This window comes from Amphiura filiformis, chromosome 7 (assembly GCF_039555335.1).
Source record: "Amphiura filiformis chromosome 7, Afil_fr2py, whole genome shotgun sequence".
NCBI classification, from domain to species: Eukaryota; Metazoa; Echinodermata; class Ophiuroidea; order Amphilepidida; family Amphiuridae; genus Amphiura; species Amphiura filiformis.
This window is the reverse complement of record NC_092634.1, coordinates 39,732,663-39,751,255: the sequence shown is the minus strand read 5'-3', so window position 1 is coordinate 39,751,255 and position 18,593 is coordinate 39,732,663. Positions and strand designations below refer to the sequence as shown.

Below are 18,593 nucleotides of genomic sequence, written 5' to 3'. Positions count from 1 at the left end.
GGCACTGATACAAAGTGAACACAAAAAGGTTGAACTGTATACCGCTGCTATAACAGATATACAAACAAGCATATTTTAATCTTTGAAAAGCATCTGTTTACATCTGTAATACAATTATGATCGATTCTGAAAGTGATCAAGCTATTGCAAACACCTCTAAGTCTAATATGTGGTTTGGGGATTATTAAAAATAGGTAAATTGATAATACTATTAAATGTTATCATCATATATAACCGCATGATCATTTAATAAACATCCACTGACTGCATGGTGTCTGATGGAACTTAAAGTTTTTAGATACCATGGTCTATCATATAATTTTAGTTTTAATCCATATTAGCTTTAGTAACCAACTTAATTGGGAGGGGAAATTTGTCAGGTGAATCTATCAAGAGTATGAATGAAAGTCTTAAATATGTTAAAATATAGTAACTTTTTATATATTATCAGCTGTTACAATTTTCATGTAGGGATATCATGATATACTTGAAAGTTTGTTATTATGAAATAGATACTCAGTTCGCATGTTTAGTCCATACATATTAATTGATAACTTTTTTTATATGGTGATTGTCTGTCTTTCATATACTTTTACTTCAAAAATGAAGAATTTGGTAAGTCGTTGCCTAGCAACTGATGTGGTGGGAGTTTTGAAGTTGTGTTTTCACAAGTCTGTTAGTTTGATCACTTCGTCATGCAGTAGTCAGTTTTGTCATCATGATGGTTAAACTATTGATTGATTTGTATGTACTAATATTAATTATTGATTGTCTAACTATTGATTGAACTTGACATATTAATATTATTAATTAAAATCAATGTTAACCGAGTGTAAGAGTTAGTGGGAACAGGTCAGATGATGAGGGGGTGGATACAATTGCTAAAACACAACAAAATGTGTAATGAAAGAATGTAATGTTCACCAAAATAGAGCTTAACCCAAAACAAGTTCATGAATCTCTATTTTTTTAACATTGGGGTTGAAAAGAAATCATTGCCAATTATAGTGAAACACTGGTACAGAACAGAAATAATATGGTACAGAAACTGGTACAGATGTGATATGGTACCAGGGTGGATTTAGGGGGGGGGGGGCACCCCCTTATTTTTGCAGAGCGGTGCTTGACTTTGTGTATTTTTGCAGACTGGCGCCTGACTTTATGGGCGTCGAGCCCCTATTGAAAATTCCTGGATTCCGCGCTAGGAATCTTTCAGGGGGGGGGCATTGAGGTGGCAAACTGAATTTCAGGGGGGCAAAATCAACTAATTTTAGCATAAAATTGCTGTAAAAAGTGGCAATTTTCGTAATTTTGGGTTTTTATTGGGGAAACAGGGGGGCAAGAGTTCTAACTGGGGAATTTGACCCCCCACCCCAATGGCGCCGCCACTGCCCCTGGATACAGAAAAGTATGACATTTTCAACTATTATCTATTCTACAAGACTTATTTTATTTGAGTGGCAATATGAAGTCCCAAAGCAAGTCCATGAGTCTCTAGCCTTCATAAACTATTGGAAGGAAATCATTGAAATAAATAAATGAAATGTGGTACTGGAGCAAAATTACATTTTTCAGGAAAGTTTTTTATTTGTGTATACATTGGAAGAAGAAACAAATTAACAGGTTTATAAGATTTTGGACAAAATTGAGTGGTAAAGGAAGGTATACATCATATTTTAGTTGTTATATGGTTGGAATAATTGGTTGTTGTTATCACAGTGAATTTGCACTTTTATTTAATGACTCAAATAACCAGAATAATCCAATCACCACATATACTCATTTGATGTATTTATTTATCCACACTTTAGTATCACCATTTAGCTAGTACCGTATATTCTCTTATAAACGCTCTGCTCTAAGACACACCCCACCATTTTTTTCCAACCAAACTATACCATAAATGCCTTCAAAATATCTTACAGTACCCATATTTTTGAACATCGATCACTGATTGCATGATATCCATAAGCCTTTTAGAAGTGTGGCGGGCACAAAAGGAGAGGGCATACTAAGATTTGGTTTATCTTTTGTCAGGAGAGAAAGGATACAACAGTTTACCCAAATTAAAGCACACCCTCTCCTTCTGTGCCCGTCATACTTCAAAAAGCCTTTTGTTTGAGCAGCCATTGTTATCGACCGTGAACAGTATTCGTAGAAATTCCATATTGTTTTGGAACACCGTAGCACTGCCAGATAGTACTAGCAGTGTTTTTAATGCAAATTATCATTGTAAAAAAGACCTAATTAATACCCTGCCCCCTTTTGAAAATGTTACACCCCTGGGGGTGTTTGTCAGAGAATATACGGTCTATTCGCCTCTTGCACGGTTCGCCATTATGCACTATATAAAGGGAGAGCCTCGAACTGGCAGCATACATGAATGGGAATTGAACCAGTCATATAACATTCTGTGTAAGGTTACGTAATTCTTCCTTTCATGTATGCTGCCAGTTCGAGGCTCTCCCGCATATAGTGCATAATGGCGGAACCTGCAAGTGGCTAATATATTATGTATTATAGCACATTATTATACACACATGTAACTAACATTAATCTATTGTTTTCTTCCTTCTACTTCTTTACCTTGCCTTTGTCTCTTCCTTACTCATTCCCTCCCTTGATCTGTATAATTGACTCATTGATTGACTGCCTGGTTGATTGACTGCCTGGTTGATTGACTGCTTGATTCATGTATGAATCATTTATGGACGGGGTTTGTGTTATGCCATCCGTCTGTATGTTCCACCCATCCATTTTGCTGTGTGTGTCTCTACACACTAGTCCAAAGAGGTTTGTCACTATTAAATGTTTGTTTGTTTGTTTGTCTGTTCCTTAAATCAAATAATTTGTACTTGATTATATTTTTATCAGAATCAATTGTAGATTACCCATTTTAATATTATTTGTGATACACATAGAATGATAATTATTATATCTTCACCCTGTTTATGATTTTCAAGTGCCTTGTGCATGAATGCATGAAAAGGAATTTACCAAGTAGTGATCTCAACGTATAATTGGGATGAAATTAAAGAAATTGAGTTGTATTATAGTGCCCAAATTTATTTTCTGGATGCATTTATAGACCAAAAGAAATCATCAAATTATTTTCGTATTTTCCATTACTTTCAGCAAAATTAACATAATGAGGCTATTCCATTTAAAATCCACTACCCCTGGGGAAGATTTTGGAAATATCTTCCACAGGGGGAGTATGAATTTCAAATGGAATGGACACATTACGCAGCTCCATTTGAATTTCATACACCCTATAGTGGGTTTCAAATAGAGTTGGTTAAAATGTATTCATTCAATTTGAAATTCATACTCCCCCTGTGGAAGATATTTCCAAAACTATCCACAGGGGGAGTGTGAACTTTAAATGGAAGAACCCAATCCAATTCTTAATCAAAATTGTGACAAATAACTTTTTTTACTTTTTCAGACCCTCATTATAAGATTAAATAGTAACCAATCACATCCCCTAACATTTGCAACATAATCTTCATTGCTTTGTAAATTTGTAAACCTTCATGATAGCAATTAGTGGTTCCAATTTAGAACATGTAGTTAATCATAAATAACTATCATAAGTTTGCATATATTTAATTGTTTTATTCTTATCATTTATGGCATATACCTATAAACCTATTTGATAACCAACCATTTTGAATTTTGATTTTGAATTTGTATATGATTGAAATTACTTTATGTAGCTTCTTGCCCATTTATAACTATATTTTATTATTATTTCTTATTATTATTTCAAATATAATAAAGTATATAGTCTCAATGCTTATTATAAAGTTTATGGTTTATAAAGAATTATTGTTAGCGTTAACTGGTGTTAGGACTTGATCGTCTGCTTGGAACACAAGAAGGGCAATTGCAATTTTTTTTGGAATTTGCGCACACATCAGATATTAATATGTAATGGTAAAAAATGACATGGCCACTAACTGCTAAACTGATATTGAAGACATTGGAACACAAAAGCTGTTAAAGGCATTTAAATTGACATGGGTATATCAGAATTTTATGAAAGCCTGCAGAAAATAATTAAAGCCAGGGTATCTTGCTAAGCTATTATTACACTTAAGCATCATTTACCAGTATTCAAATAATTAGTAAAAACAACAAATTGACTGTTCACAAATGTTGTATTATAATATGTCAGACAGTGGTTGATTTGCATATTTGCATAATTTAATTCCACAGAGCAAACAACACCGCCATCATGTGAAGATACAACATACGGGTGCTGTCCTGATGGCATCACAGCAGCACAGGGCAAATTTGGCTCTGGTTGCCCAAGTAAGTTACTACCATAGACTAATATTATAAACAGACAATCCACCAATTTGTCATGAACACAGCATACGGACGAATCCCGGATTACTATAAACAGTCCCTATATATCCCATGGAGTGCTTTAGTGATCAAGGCAAAATAAACTTTGCACTGTAAACTTGTTGGTATAATGAAAGACAAAGATAAAAAGACTAATTCTGACGTCAGGGCAAAAGCGCGCTTGATTGGTTGCCAATCTGCGCAGTACGGCATTTTGTGTCTAGTTTCAGACGCGAACTAGTCTCTTTATCTCTGTCTTTCTTTATAATATCTCTCTCTCTCTCTCTCTCTCACTGTTGTCCCGATAATACCAAAGGGTGGACGGAGGGAGGTTATCAGTGATCACAGCGAATTAGTCTAATGAAAATGGTCCTGTCTCTGTTTGTAGTTACATGCATTTGAGGGTCAGATGAGGTGTCAAATTCATTATTGATTATTCATTATTGCCCCATATACTAATCACATGGTACATTTCATTGACTGTGTGATTTGTTCACATTTTAAAAGTTGTAGTTTTAAAAGCTTAGTTCAATTCATATGTGCAGCTACTACATATTTTTGGTGATTGTTCGTGACCTTGCAATAATTATGTGCCCCAGAAGGGTAGAATTATGGTGGGGGAATTATGGTGTAGAAATTGGTACAAGAACATTTGAATATGCAAGAGTATTAGGCTTTGCTATGTTCGCATCTTTTGGTAATTACTATAAGGCTTTGTGTGTGTGGAAAACCGGTGGCGTCATTTGATGTCATGTTAATGTGCACATTATTAGCGGACATCGTTATTGCAGTACCAACGTGCGCATCGACGTGACGACATCATATGTCTACCCGCAAAGACTTATGGGATTTACAGAAAAGGTGAATTCATTGAAGGTTTGAAAAATCACTAAATTGGACATGTAGTAAGATGGACATGGAATTTTTGGCATGTCAGTATGAATATTTGACACTGAGAGCAGAAGCCATTTTTTTCTTACCATTTGGAAATATTTTAGCTGCCCTGGAACATAATTATTGCACAGAAACACATAATCATGTCAGTAATACATTTTATAACATTATGATTATTTTATCGGCTGTTTGTCTTGTAAAAGAATCGCTTATATGTACATATACTCATTTATATTTTGTTTAAAAAAGTTTTGTGCCGAAATATATTTTTTGCAGCTTCTAAATAGACTTTGTTGCTAAATTCATTTTACTATATGTTATTTCCCATATTATATCTTGAAATAGATCATGGCAGTAAGTGGCTTATAGAATCTCTTTATGTGTCCATCCATTTGTCACCCATCATTCATGAGTCCAGTAACAATGCCATATTTGGAATGAATGACCTTTGACATTGACTTCCTGCCAAGGGGTGGTGGTACAATCTTGTCTGGGTATTCAGTATAAATTACCATACGGGGACGTTTCCGTGGTATAACAATGGCCTTTTTCAATCAATTTTAGTATCAAAATTTGCACACAAAAAATACCAAATTTTCACTTCAATGGAACAAATTTGTGTTCAATTTGGCCAAATTCCTGGGCCTCTGGTATAAAAATGGGTCAAATTTTCTCTGCAATTGGTATAAATACAGGTCCACTTTCAGACCCTTGAAGACACACCCCAACTCAAGCCAAACCCGAGTACCTCCCCATGCATCAGTTACATTGATCTAACCCTTGTCGTACTGAGGGTAGTGGTGCAACTCCTGTCCTCCATGTTTTCCAGCGTGCCAAAATGGTTATATAAACCACCAAATTTTGATTGGTAATTGTGAAGCCATCTTTTCCCATTGAAAGACCACCTGAAAAAATGGCTGACCATCAGATATCAAGAGTCAGGGTTTTACCTATGATTTTTATTTTCCTTATAAAAAATTGTCCAAGTGATGTAGATTAGTACAAAGGCCAGAAGTCATAAATTCTATATATGGTATTGTAACTGACTGTTCATAGACAGATTAAAAGAGTTCCTTGTCGGAACCTTGATAGTCACAAATAGGCATTTTATTTGAATAAGTGAAAGTTTTTACTTTTTAAAGATCATATCAATTCCCTATGTTATTATAAATAGCTATAAAGATTCTTGCTTGTTTGCTTGTATCATAATAGGTTATTAATATCATATGCAAATCACTCTGAGGCATGCACGCATGCATATTCATGAGATGCATGCATATTCATGAGATGCACATAGTCTTGATGTGCCTTTGCTACATTGTTTTTCAGTCAGTCGTGAGCACCGTCGCTAATGAGCTCAATCGGCTCTTTGTGAAATGAGGATATCAAAGAATCTCATGGTTACCGCTCGTCATTATTAGTACACTCATGCACATTTTTGATGTTAGTCAAGTTTCCCCATTGTGAACAAGTCGTACACTTGCAAGTTTTCATTCACATTTCATACAGAAAACAATCATTTTCATTCCATGAGTTTGTTTCTTTTGTAATTGCAAGTTTGAAATATTCCATTATTTTGCTAGTGTGCACATAAGTCATCACATGTTGATTGCCCATCTTGAGTTGATATCATTTAGGCTCTGTGTGTCATTATTCCATTTCATGTAGTAACATTCCATGTAGCTAACCAAGTCAGATGTAGTACAGTGCCCACATTGTAGATGTTGATGTAACTTCTTAAAGCATTGCGATATCATGCATGGAATAGTTATGTTTAAGTTAAAATTGAATGAAAAATTGATTCAAAACAAGCTTTTGATATGGATGCTGATAGCACGTCATTTTGGTCCATTTCTGTTGACACATTCCACAAGGCCTTTTAGTGGCGCTTGAAAACTATATGATCTACAAAAATGGATTCACCAGCCATCCGCTGTAGTTCCATGTGGGGCAAATAGATTAGCTAAAGGCGGCAAACCTTGGGTGCTCTGGTTCGATCAGCCATCCGCTGTAGTTCCATGTGGGGCAAATAGATTAGCTAAAGACGGCAAACCTTGGGTGCTCTGGTTCGATCAGCCATCCGCTGTAGTTCCATGTGGGGCAAATAGATTAGCTAAAGACGGCAAACCTTGGGTGCTCTGGTTCGATCAGCCATCCACTGTAGTTCCATGTGGGGCAAATAGATTAGCTAAAGACGGCAAACCTTGGGTGCTCTGGTTCGATCAACCATCCGCTGTAGTTCCATGTGGGGCAAATAGATTAGCTAAAGACAGCAAACCTTGGGTGCTCTGGATCGATCAGCCATCCGCTGTAGTTCCATGTGGGGCAATAGATAAGCTAAAGACTGCAAACCTTGGGTGCTCTGGTTCGATCCCCACTGCTTACAAACTTTTTTCGCTCTCCCAGTTTACCACATGTCAGTTCACCCCTTGCTACTGTTAAAAAATATAAATGTTTGTTCCGATAGCAAATGGATCCATCCATACTCAACCCAATAAGAAATTAATGCAATTTCTAGTCTGTTTTGTCTTGCTGTAAAATACAGATTATTCATGATATGTCTGTTGTCTTCTCCTACCTCAGGTTTGTGTGATTGTAATGAGCTTGGCTCCTATTCACCAATCTGTGATGCTGACACTCAGCAATGTGCATGTAAGCCTGGAGTCGGTGGTAAGAAATGTGACCGATGCGAACCAGCATTCTGGGACTTCAGAGGACTTCAGCTTGGCAATATTGGATGTAGACGTAAGTAAACAAAGTAGATTTTTTTAAATCACAATCTATGCACAGGTTTCGAAAATTAAAATGTCAAGTTAAAAGTATATAACATTCCTTATATTGTGCAATTTTAATCCTATAATTACCCCGTCATAAGAGTAGATATTATAATAAACCTTACAAAGCCAAAATATTGTTTCACTTTATTCACTGTCAACTTCACAGACATGTCTGTGTAAAGACAGTGTTCAATGTCCAAATGAGTCATGAGAGTACACCATCCTTGGGAGGGATATTTCAAGCTGTTCATCCCATCCACTGAGGACCATATCTTTATTATATATCATAGCTTGCATATTAGTTTGGGGAAGAATATTTTGCTAATCCCTGCATGACTGTTACAATCCATCTAAAGTCGTGTTCACATGTTCGGACATAAGTCACTTATTACCAGTAATAAGTCACAAATTACTGGTAATTGTCACTTATTACCTAGTAAGCGACTTGATGTCCGACCGTGTGAACACGACTCCAGTCAGTTATTCTGGACTTCAAAATCTGTTGTGCATTGTCTTCACAAAGTAAAATTTGCACCATAATGGAATGAACATGTTTTTAAGTGATTCCTGTTTCTTTGGTGCACCTTTTTTAGATATAAATTTGTAAATAGTCCAATCATTCAAAGCCTTGACTAAACCATGATTTTGACTGTTGATATTTTCCATACAGCTTGTGGTTGTGTAAAGGCTGGGTCCATCCGTGATGACTGCGAGCAGATGTTTGGCCAGTGTATCTGTAAACCTGATGTAATGGGAAGTAAATGTGATGTGTGCCCATCTGGTATGACGTTGACTTCGACCGGATGTGAAGGTTTGTTTACTTGAAAGTTGTTTGTTTCTCTGTCTTTTTGTCATGAAGGATAAGACCACCACAAGGTGTAAATATTTGCTTGCTTATAAATTTATTTGTTTGTTTCAAGCATGACTAAAGGCAGCGGACGATTCAGTCCATATTTGACATATTGACCCCTGTTTATTTTCTTACCCGGAATAAATCGGCCAAAAGGCATGTGGCATCCGGTTCTTCTGCTGCCTTAAGTTGGTTTCATTTATAATTGATCCAGCTGTAGCACATAATACTGTAAAAGTGGAAAGCTTCGTGCGGTTAATTTTTCACACTTTGCCAGTTTTGAACTGTTTGAAATTCGCGATTCTAAGTAGTCTTACATTGACCTATACACAAAGAATATATTCGGCAATTTGTGATTTTTGCGGCAGCAGCTAGAAAAGTGCAAAATTAAATGTAGCATGAAAATTTCCACTTTTATATATAAAATGTATATGCTTGAACATGATAGGGCCTGTTTATCCAGCCATGTTTTTTGCCCATTTTTCGTCTGGTTTTCTGTACTCCTCTGCCCTTATATCCACGACAGTGGACTCTTCCATTTGAAATCCATACACCCCCTATGGAAGACATTACCTTAATCTCCCACACAAGGAATGTGAATTTCAAATGGGGTTACCTGGATGGGTGACTCCATTTGAAATCTACACCCCCTGTGTGGAAGATTAAGGCCATGTCTTCCATAGGGGGTGTATGGATCTCAACTGGAATAGCCCAAGTCACATGGTAAAGATTTCAGGGACTAGGCCAGGATTCTAGTTGCTGTAATGGAGTGACATTGCTCTTGATTTGTAGTATCTTATTTTGGAATACAGATAGAGAGTTCACTATTTGTTTGAAACCAAAAAAAATGCAACAAAAATAAATGCTTATCCTGGCAATTGTATTAATTTGATATCATGTGTGGTGCATCTTTTAGGTGATAGAATCGATAAACCAGAAGAGCCATTGACATCATGTGAAGAATCAGGTTGTCCATTCAATGCTGATTGCCTATTGGTGGAAGGAGAACCCACATGCACCTGTCCATCAGAGTGTGACCCACTCTTCAAGCCGGTGTGTGGCACAGACGGACAGACATACGCTAACGAGTGTCAATTGAGATTGTTCTCTTGTCGTCTGCAGAAGGATATCATGCTACGGTCGCAGGGAACATGTGAAAGTAAGCTTTTATGTGAAGTTTAGGATTATATCCTATGAAGCTGATTTAGTACTTGAGAGGGAATTATATGTTAATAATGTTCATGTGGGGTGTGTGCGTAAAACAGGGATACATTTCTAATTTTTTACCTATGAACTGGGGATACGCCTGCAAACGGGGATATCCTTGGTTTACTTTTTACACTAATAGGGCTATACAACCCCCTAGAGGGCGCTAAACGCATTAGATGGGGGGGGGGGATGATATCCCCTATTGCATAGTACAGAATCCGACCAATCTGATTCCATACTACCTAACTGGGGATACACACACATGATTTTTTCCAGCAAAGTGGGATTATCCATGCATGCAATAGAACATAGCATGGCGCATTTGGATAGTCTCGGTTGGATAGTTACACACACACATCCCCGGTTCGCACATTTTACAAGTAGGTGTGTGTGTGTCTGGTGAAGGTGCAGGTGGGGTGGTGCAGGTAAGAAAACAAGGAAGATCTGATTAAAGGATCAAATTTTATCCACATTGTATAGTTTTTCAGTTATTGCATCAAACTCATATGTTTGTGGGGTAGGTTTTGTATAAGATATTAAAACCATAGTATATAATATCTGTTTGAACCAATTTCATGTTCGGGATTTTTTTTCACACAGCATTCATTCAAACACCAACAATGGAGCCTGTTGACTGCAGCATGTCCACATTCGGCTGCTGCCCTGATGGCGTAAGCGAAGCCATGTCAGATGGCGGTGGTGGATGCCCAACATCGATCCCTGGTATATCAAGTGAGTTATTTAACAAGTGCGCTTGGCACAGAATTCCTTTGGACATGTTGACTGAGAAGGAGCATGAACCAGGTTTCTTGTGCATGACGGTTTTATCACTCTTTGACTATTTTTCATAGTTTGTTTCCGATGTCATGTTTTTGAATTCTTGTAGTAGAATAAGTGCACATATGAAGAGCCTTTATTTAAATTGATACTTTACAATGCTGACAATATTTTTATATCAATATCGTAAATATTATTAAATATTTTTTGCATAAATCAATAAACCTTGCAAATATTTTATACTTGTTATTGTAAAATTGTAAATGTAAATTCATGTAAATCATTCATGTCATAAATCAAGCGCAGTAGATAACTCCCCTCCCTTAGATTAATTATATTGGACTGTTCCAGTTGAAATCCACCCCCCACTATGGAAGACACAAACTTAAATCTTCCATACAGGGAGTATGCATTTCAAATGGGCTACCTGAATAGGTGACTCCATTTGATATCTACACCCCCTGTGTGGAAGATTAAGGTTATTGTCTTCATGGGGGTGTATGGATTTCAACTGGAATAGCCCATTTAACAAAATCCAATCAAGCAACTTTGTAATGATTGTTGCTTGATGTCGTAATTCATTCAACAAACCTTAACTGATTTAAAAAAGCTAATATACCTTATGAAATGTATTCTGATATGAGAATGAACAACCTTTACTGTTTAGGTATTTTTAATCATTCTTTTCACACAAAAGTCTGCTATGAACATGAAAGGTGTTTACAAAATTATCTGCAAATGTCAATAGAATTATAGTTTTGGTTTTTTTATGCTAAGATTCAGAAAAGGAAAAAAATTTAGTTACTGTGTTTTGGGGAAATCTTATGTAAGGACAAGTCAAGTATATATTATAGATTTAGAGAGTTACACTTTAACATGAAGGGCAATGTTTTCTTTACCAGATCAAAAAAAGTAATAATTTCTACAATACTCATATTCCACAATTGGGGAGTGGGTGTCAAATCATAAAATCATGTTAGGTGGACACAGCATGCTGTGAAATGAGACCACCCTATTTAAAACTCTCTTCTGGAATTTGACAAATGGTCCTAAAAATTGATAGACAAATCCGATGATTTAAAACTTTTGTTTCTTAGCTTTTGATAGCAGGGTATGCCATCTTGATCACAGGTGCTTTCTAGGCTCACATGTTATCAAAATTTAATAATATCATGAACAAATCCTACCAATGCGACTATTCAGGGTCCTAAAAATGTTTTTGTGTGGCATATCATATCGTATCATCGATGACTACAGGTTGTTCATCCTCTAACTGACTCATTAGGCAAAGAAATTCATTACACATCTTTATTAAAAGATATGGTATATCATTGAATATAATTCTCTCATAAAGTTGCAAAATAGGTGTCAGCTTTCATGGCTCTATGATAAATAGTGTGTTAGAACTAGTATATTAGAATTATGTAGGTAGATATACTTAAAGCTTATTTGTTATTTTGACTACTATCGTTTAATAACCTATTTGTCATTGCTGCATGAACCAGTTCCTTTTCTGGCAATCAGCACTAGTAGTAGAATCCATGTGCTTTTATTATTATTGCATTTCCAAACCAAACACTTTATTCTGCAGCGCCCATCCCTATTAGCGGTGCAACCGAAGACCTCCTGGCAACAATGATAACCCCGACGGGTATGGCGACGGACGGCGAAGGTGTCACATCATTGACCGAAATGATGGGCACCGATATGATGGGTACCGATATGATGGGCACCGATCAACCGGGTCCAGAGGAATTAATGAACGGAACAAGTGGAATGGCGTTGACGACGGAAGGGACCCCAGGCCCCACGACTCCTAGTATGCTACAAACCCTATCGACTGCCGCGACATGTATGTATAGAAATGGATACTAGATTCAACTGAACATTATTCATTTGCTTTAATTGTTATTCATGCAGGTCTTCTTCCATGTGATTCAATTGATCAAAGGGTATTAGACCAAATCCACTGATTATTATTTATCTAGAGAATATTACAGAATATTACAGAAATTGTATAAATAGTTTACAAACAACAGTTTTAGTGGGATCCTCATAAATGCTTCAGTTACTTGAAATCAAGTGTCCAATGCTCATTTAATCGGCAGAAATTTTAATCACAAAAAGTCAAGTACAAATTTCAATTCCAACTGTTATTGATTTTGACTTCATAGATTTTTTGTTTTTTTAGGCAAAAAAAGTTTGCCCTCTTTCAAATATTTTATAAAAAGGTTTTTTTCTTTTTTGTATAACAAAACTCAATTGTATGTGGGATTGTAAAAAAAGCCCAGCGCATAGGGCTATGTGCTAGGATGGCTATCATGTACTTATGAGTGCGGTGTTGAGAGATAAATCTTTTTAAGGGGCCTTATTTTATTTCATAAGAAAGTTAAAGAAGTGATCATCATTATTCTGACTTTAAAAACATATTCAGAGGGGTGTAAATAAATGTTGGAAGAATCACCTTGTGTGTAAAATAATGTTCATCATTATCATCATCATCTCTCATAAAAGATCATCCAAAGCTAGACAAGCTGGTAGCAGTCTCTATGACTTCATGTAATTTAGTCCTGCTATAACATCATCCAAGTTATCCATCCAAACATCTCATAACTTATACTCTGTTAAGTCCGAAGTAGCAGAATTATGAAGCCAAGTTGGATCCAAGCTTTTTTTTTTTTTTTTAGTTTGTTGCTCACTATTGTACTTGTTGACCATTTACAACATTTAAAGGGCGCATTTCTTTGTAGGTTTTGAATTAGATAGTGTTGGTGTAGAGGAGTTTGAAATTGGTGTAACTATTTTATCTTTACAATGCATGGCTTCAACAGAGAATGTTGCCTGCAAATTTCAATTATTTTGTGAATGCAACAAAGTCAAAATTACAATAGCTGCCTTGTGTAATTTCATTGGTAGTCACATACTGAAGATGGTCTTTGAATAGTAGCACTAGAAATGGTACTTATGGCAGCTCAACTGAAGTATAATCTCAAGTGCTACAGTGATGTCAGTGGTGCAGCCATCTTTCAATGTCCTAGTGGATGAAAATGGCTAATTCTAAATGCTTGTCAAGGAAATTCAAAAAGTTTTTGCAACAGGCTGTGATGTACCAATGGGTCATGTGCTACAGGAGCAGTACCCTTTAGCTATGCCACTGCATTATATGATATTACTGCTGTTTCTTACATAAAGCAATTATTGCAGATAGACTTTGGTTACATGAACAAAATGATGTTAATGTTAGAAGGCGATGAATGTTTTGTTATTTTTACTCTACTTGCAACCGTGTGTTGAACAAATGAAAAGTTTTTGTTTGGTTCGAGTTTAAAATTTTGTTTTAATTTGCACATATTTGCCTGCTGGCACAGTATATACTTATGGAATGATTTGTGTTTGTGACATGCAGCATGTAAACAAAATGTTTTGATTAAAAAAACACCAGTAACTACTAAAACTGCAATATCTGTTCAAATTTGTTTTATAATAACCTGGAATCGTGTCAAATGTTATGTGAATTCTAAACTTTTTGTTTTTCAAGCATGCATGCTTTGATTGTCATAATTTAAATTGCAATGTATCATTAAGATACTTATGAAAGCAACTGTACAAAATGTTCAGCTTAACATTGAACAGCAAAGAAAGCCAATATGATTCACTTTAGCAGCTTGTAAAACAATGCATGACACAAGTAACATATGCGATGAGAGATATCATTGAAATCAAGAATGAAATTCATGCAGAATTTGTCATAAATTAGAGAGATAAATCATAAATCAGAACTGATTTGGACATGTGCTAGTGCACAATAGGCAAAATATCTAATTCTTGATCATGACAGGACGTACCTTCTGCGTACTGTTGCATCAGCATACTTTTTGCGGAATAAATCAATCGCATGACCTTCATGCCCAAACCTCGAACTTGCCCAGGACAACCATATCCAAAGACCATGATTGGTCAATTTTCAAAAGCTGTGCTTGCTCTGTAAGCGTGTGGTAGTACGCTCGACGCAAATATCTGTGCGTACCCATGGCTCTCATGATTGAGAATTATATATTTTGCCTACAATAATACTCAGTGCCAAGCTATATCAGGTCAGCTTTGTAAACAATTGCTTCACGAAGTGTGTAATGGACAGAAGTAAGTGAAATGATATCAGTGCAATCCAAGAACTACCGGTATGTGAGTATCATTTTTTTGTGCAGTTGTGGATAATATCGGCAAATAAACTAATGTGGATACAATTATGATCTTATTTCCATAGCTACCGAGGAACCACTCTTCAATGTGTTGGGTTGCGCCAGCGATCCATGTCTCCATGGCGGTACGTGTATTGATAGCGATCTCTTCCCAGGATTCATGTGCTCATGCCCGCTGGGTAAAGGAGGACCTGTTTGTGAACAAGGTGAGTAATATCTGACATTGTAATGCTCATTTTGATATACGCTGGCAAAGTGATGTAATAATCGGATTAACTACCATAGCAATTTTGAATATACCACGCTGCACTGGTATGTTCACACGGTACTTATGTATTGAACCATATCATGCTGATCCTCGGACCTGTAAGATTTTTATCTTTAAAAAGACTGGTATTGTATCTATTCTATGATTGCAGACATACACAGGTGGTGAGTGCAACCTGCTTGTAGTGCAGCACAATGTATTCAAAAAATTTTTTCACCTATTGCTATGGTAGTTAATCCGATTATTACATCACTTTACTTCACCAGCGTATAAGTCAAGGCTCTTCAAATTTACATATTGGGGTCACTATCCAAGGTTTTAGGTTAGGATTGGCCAGGGGGAGGGGCACACAGCTCTCATTTTGGTTAGAATGTGAAATATGGAGAACGTAATTTTGGGAACTGAGCACTGATTTTCCGAGGAGGGCGAAATAGATGCTTCTGAACTTAAAATTAAACATATTTTTGTGAGTCTTAATGAACCAATAAGATAAAGAGCTGTAATGTTGGGAGTCTTACTCAAATGGGGCTAAAGAAATGGGACATGATCCCAAACTAGTATATTCAGAACTGCCAGGAACCTGAAAATGGGACCTTGACTGCTGCATGTACCCGAACCACCTTTTCATATCAGTGAAATGAAAGAACAGAACATTTTCAAGATGATTCATATCCTTAAGTTGAACCCAACTTTATCAAACAACAAAAGTTATCAGCAGATAAGGTACAAAGAAACTGTAGGCAACAGGTGGTGATGTTTTTATCAGGGATGTAAATCTTCCAGAAATTACTGAAATTCCGGAAATTTGGCAAAAAAAAAAAAAAAATCTGGAAATGTAACTTTTTTTTCCATTTTCGGAATTGAATGACGATATTTCATCATAAAAAGAGCCAAAAAATCTTTTTTAGGACAGGGGTGAAATCCTGCAGCTTATTCCCGAACAAACCCCACTAAATGCTCAATATCGCACACAAGATGGATTTTAAGGAAATGGATATGTTGCCCATCTCTGTTTTACGTTTAAATTTGTTTATTTCCCTCTCTTATTCCCATCTTACAGAGGTTACTTTTGAGATCCCGTCTTTCATGGAGCGCTCCTATCTAGCCTTCCCTAAGATGCAGGCATACTTTGAGGTGGAGATTGTCATGGAATTCAAAACAGAAAATGAGGAAGATGCATTACTGCTTTGGAATGGATACGATAGTGGTATCAATGAAGGAGACTTCATCTCATTGGCTATTGTAGATAACCAAGTTGAATTTAGGTAAGCTAAAACACACACAGTGTGTGATTTTGGGTGCATTTTACTATATCTTTTTCAAAATGCACCCAAAATGAGAAATTTGGGTGCTTTTTCCTGACCCTCAAATATTTTGCTTAAATACAGTAATGTTTTCTTTAAATAATTAAAGATAATGTAAGTGAATTGCTATATCAGATAATTGAAAAAAAATCATCAAAAATCAAAATAAAGGTCTGTGACCCAATCGATAGCCTCATCCCTCATTTTTATTCATCAAAACGTAGATTTTGGTATCAGAAGGAAGCTCATATGTTTCTCAATACCCCAGCGAAATTTAAGGCCCGAGATATGTTTAGTTTAAATGGTGTGAACAAAAACGTAGTGATTTGTGGTTGCCACACCAGAAGTGTATGCAATATCCAATGGGGCATTGTTATACATGTTTTTGCTTCTCATATCAAAACTGATGCAGCAGTGTATTATTTTAATGGTAGATCTCAATCTAAGATAGAAAACAGAACATGAAAAATCGGACCACGCCTCTTTAAACACCTAAGGGATGAAATCAAACTCGACCGCCAGTACCCGCAGTTGAACCGCTTTCCTTTGTTTAGAACAATAGAAACTGGCTCCAACCGGATGGAACCGCCCGGAACCGGCGGTCGACTGCCGGTCAAGCTTTGATTTCATCCATAATGACTATTTGTAATGACTTATCCTTCAATTTTAAACCATTTCTAAAATATTTTTAATATTCTTACTCCTTTTGGGGGCAGTGGCATGCCAAGTTGTTTAGCCATCAGCCATTACGGGGGAAATGACTGATTTCCCCCGAATGACCAACAAAAGTGGGCATAGGCCCCTCTGCCCCCTCTTTGCACACGCCACTGTTTGGGGGATCTCTAATAGTGCCATAAGTGGTAATAAATTATAATCTTCACCATTTTGTTCTTCATTGTAGATATGATTTGGGTACCGAAGAACCCGTGGTCATTCGCAGCAACACCATCATCAAACCATACAACATGCATCGTATCAAAGCTACACGATACCGTAGAGACGGTACGCTAAGCGTGGATGACGAACCCGAAGTGAAGGGATCATCTCCCGGTAGGTCATCAGGATTGAGTCTGAATACGGACTTGTACCTGGGAAGTGGTCCACCGGAGATGAACAAAAAGTAAGTTTGACCAGTTCAAAATTCCGGTTTAACCCTGCTAACATGGTTACCTTGATTGAACCATTTGAAAACACTATTAAACCTAGTTAAAACTGGCTTATACCTGGGAAGTGGTCTACAAGAGATGAAAGACAAGTAAGAAAGTCACTGCTAACTGGGTCTAACTTGGTAGAACCCATTGAAAATTCAATTAAACCCAGTTAAAACTAACTTGTATCTAGGAAGAGGTCATTGGAGATGAAAGACTCCTACTTCAAAATTGTTAACTAGGTTTAACTTGATAGAACCAATCCAAACAAACCCAGTTAGAACTGACGCATACCTGGGAAATTGTCTACCAGAGGTTAAAGACGAATGAGATTGTCAGTTACAATTGTACCCTGTTAACTGGGTTTGTTTAACTGGACGGAAACAGTTAGTTGTATTATGTAACTAACCCAGTTGAAACGGTTGATTCTGTGAAAAAAAGTAGAAAACATAAAAAACAGGGTTTTCGAATTACAAGTTCACAACAAAGTATACTAAAGATAATAATACGGCATGATTACTTCATAAACATTTATATAACAATAATAAATAATTTTCCACTATTGCCAACTTTGGCCTGAATTGATTAGTTCATGTCATTGTCACATGTATAAATGGGTTATTCCAGTTGAAATCCATACACCCCTATGGAAGAAGTAATTGCATTAATCTTCCACACAGGGGGTGTGAATTTCAAATGGGATTACCTGAATGGGTGGCTCCATTTGAACTCTACACCCCTTTGTGGGAGGTTAATGTTGCGTCTTCCATAGGGGGTGTATGGATTACAACTGGAATAGCCCAATTTATGTTCT

At 36.5% G+C, this 18,593-nt stretch overlaps 1 protein-coding gene across 1 annotated transcript in view; it reads left to right on the top strand.

The window, feature by feature from the left end:
• LOC140157844 (agrin-like) overlaps positions 1-18,593 on the top strand; it is a 338,313-nt gene that overhangs the window by 295,792 nt on the left and 23,928 nt on the right. The window contains 9 exon segments of the mRNA XM_072181092.1: positions 4,222-4,317; positions 7,831-7,992; positions 8,695-8,835; positions 9,791-10,033; positions 10,684-10,815; positions 12,452-12,712; positions 15,125-15,265; positions 16,388-16,592; positions 17,533-17,751. Coding sequence (XP_072037193.1) covers positions 4,222-4,317; positions 7,831-7,992; positions 8,695-8,835; positions 9,791-10,033; positions 10,684-10,815; positions 12,452-12,712; positions 15,125-15,265; positions 16,388-16,592; positions 17,533-17,751 — 1,600 coding nt within the window.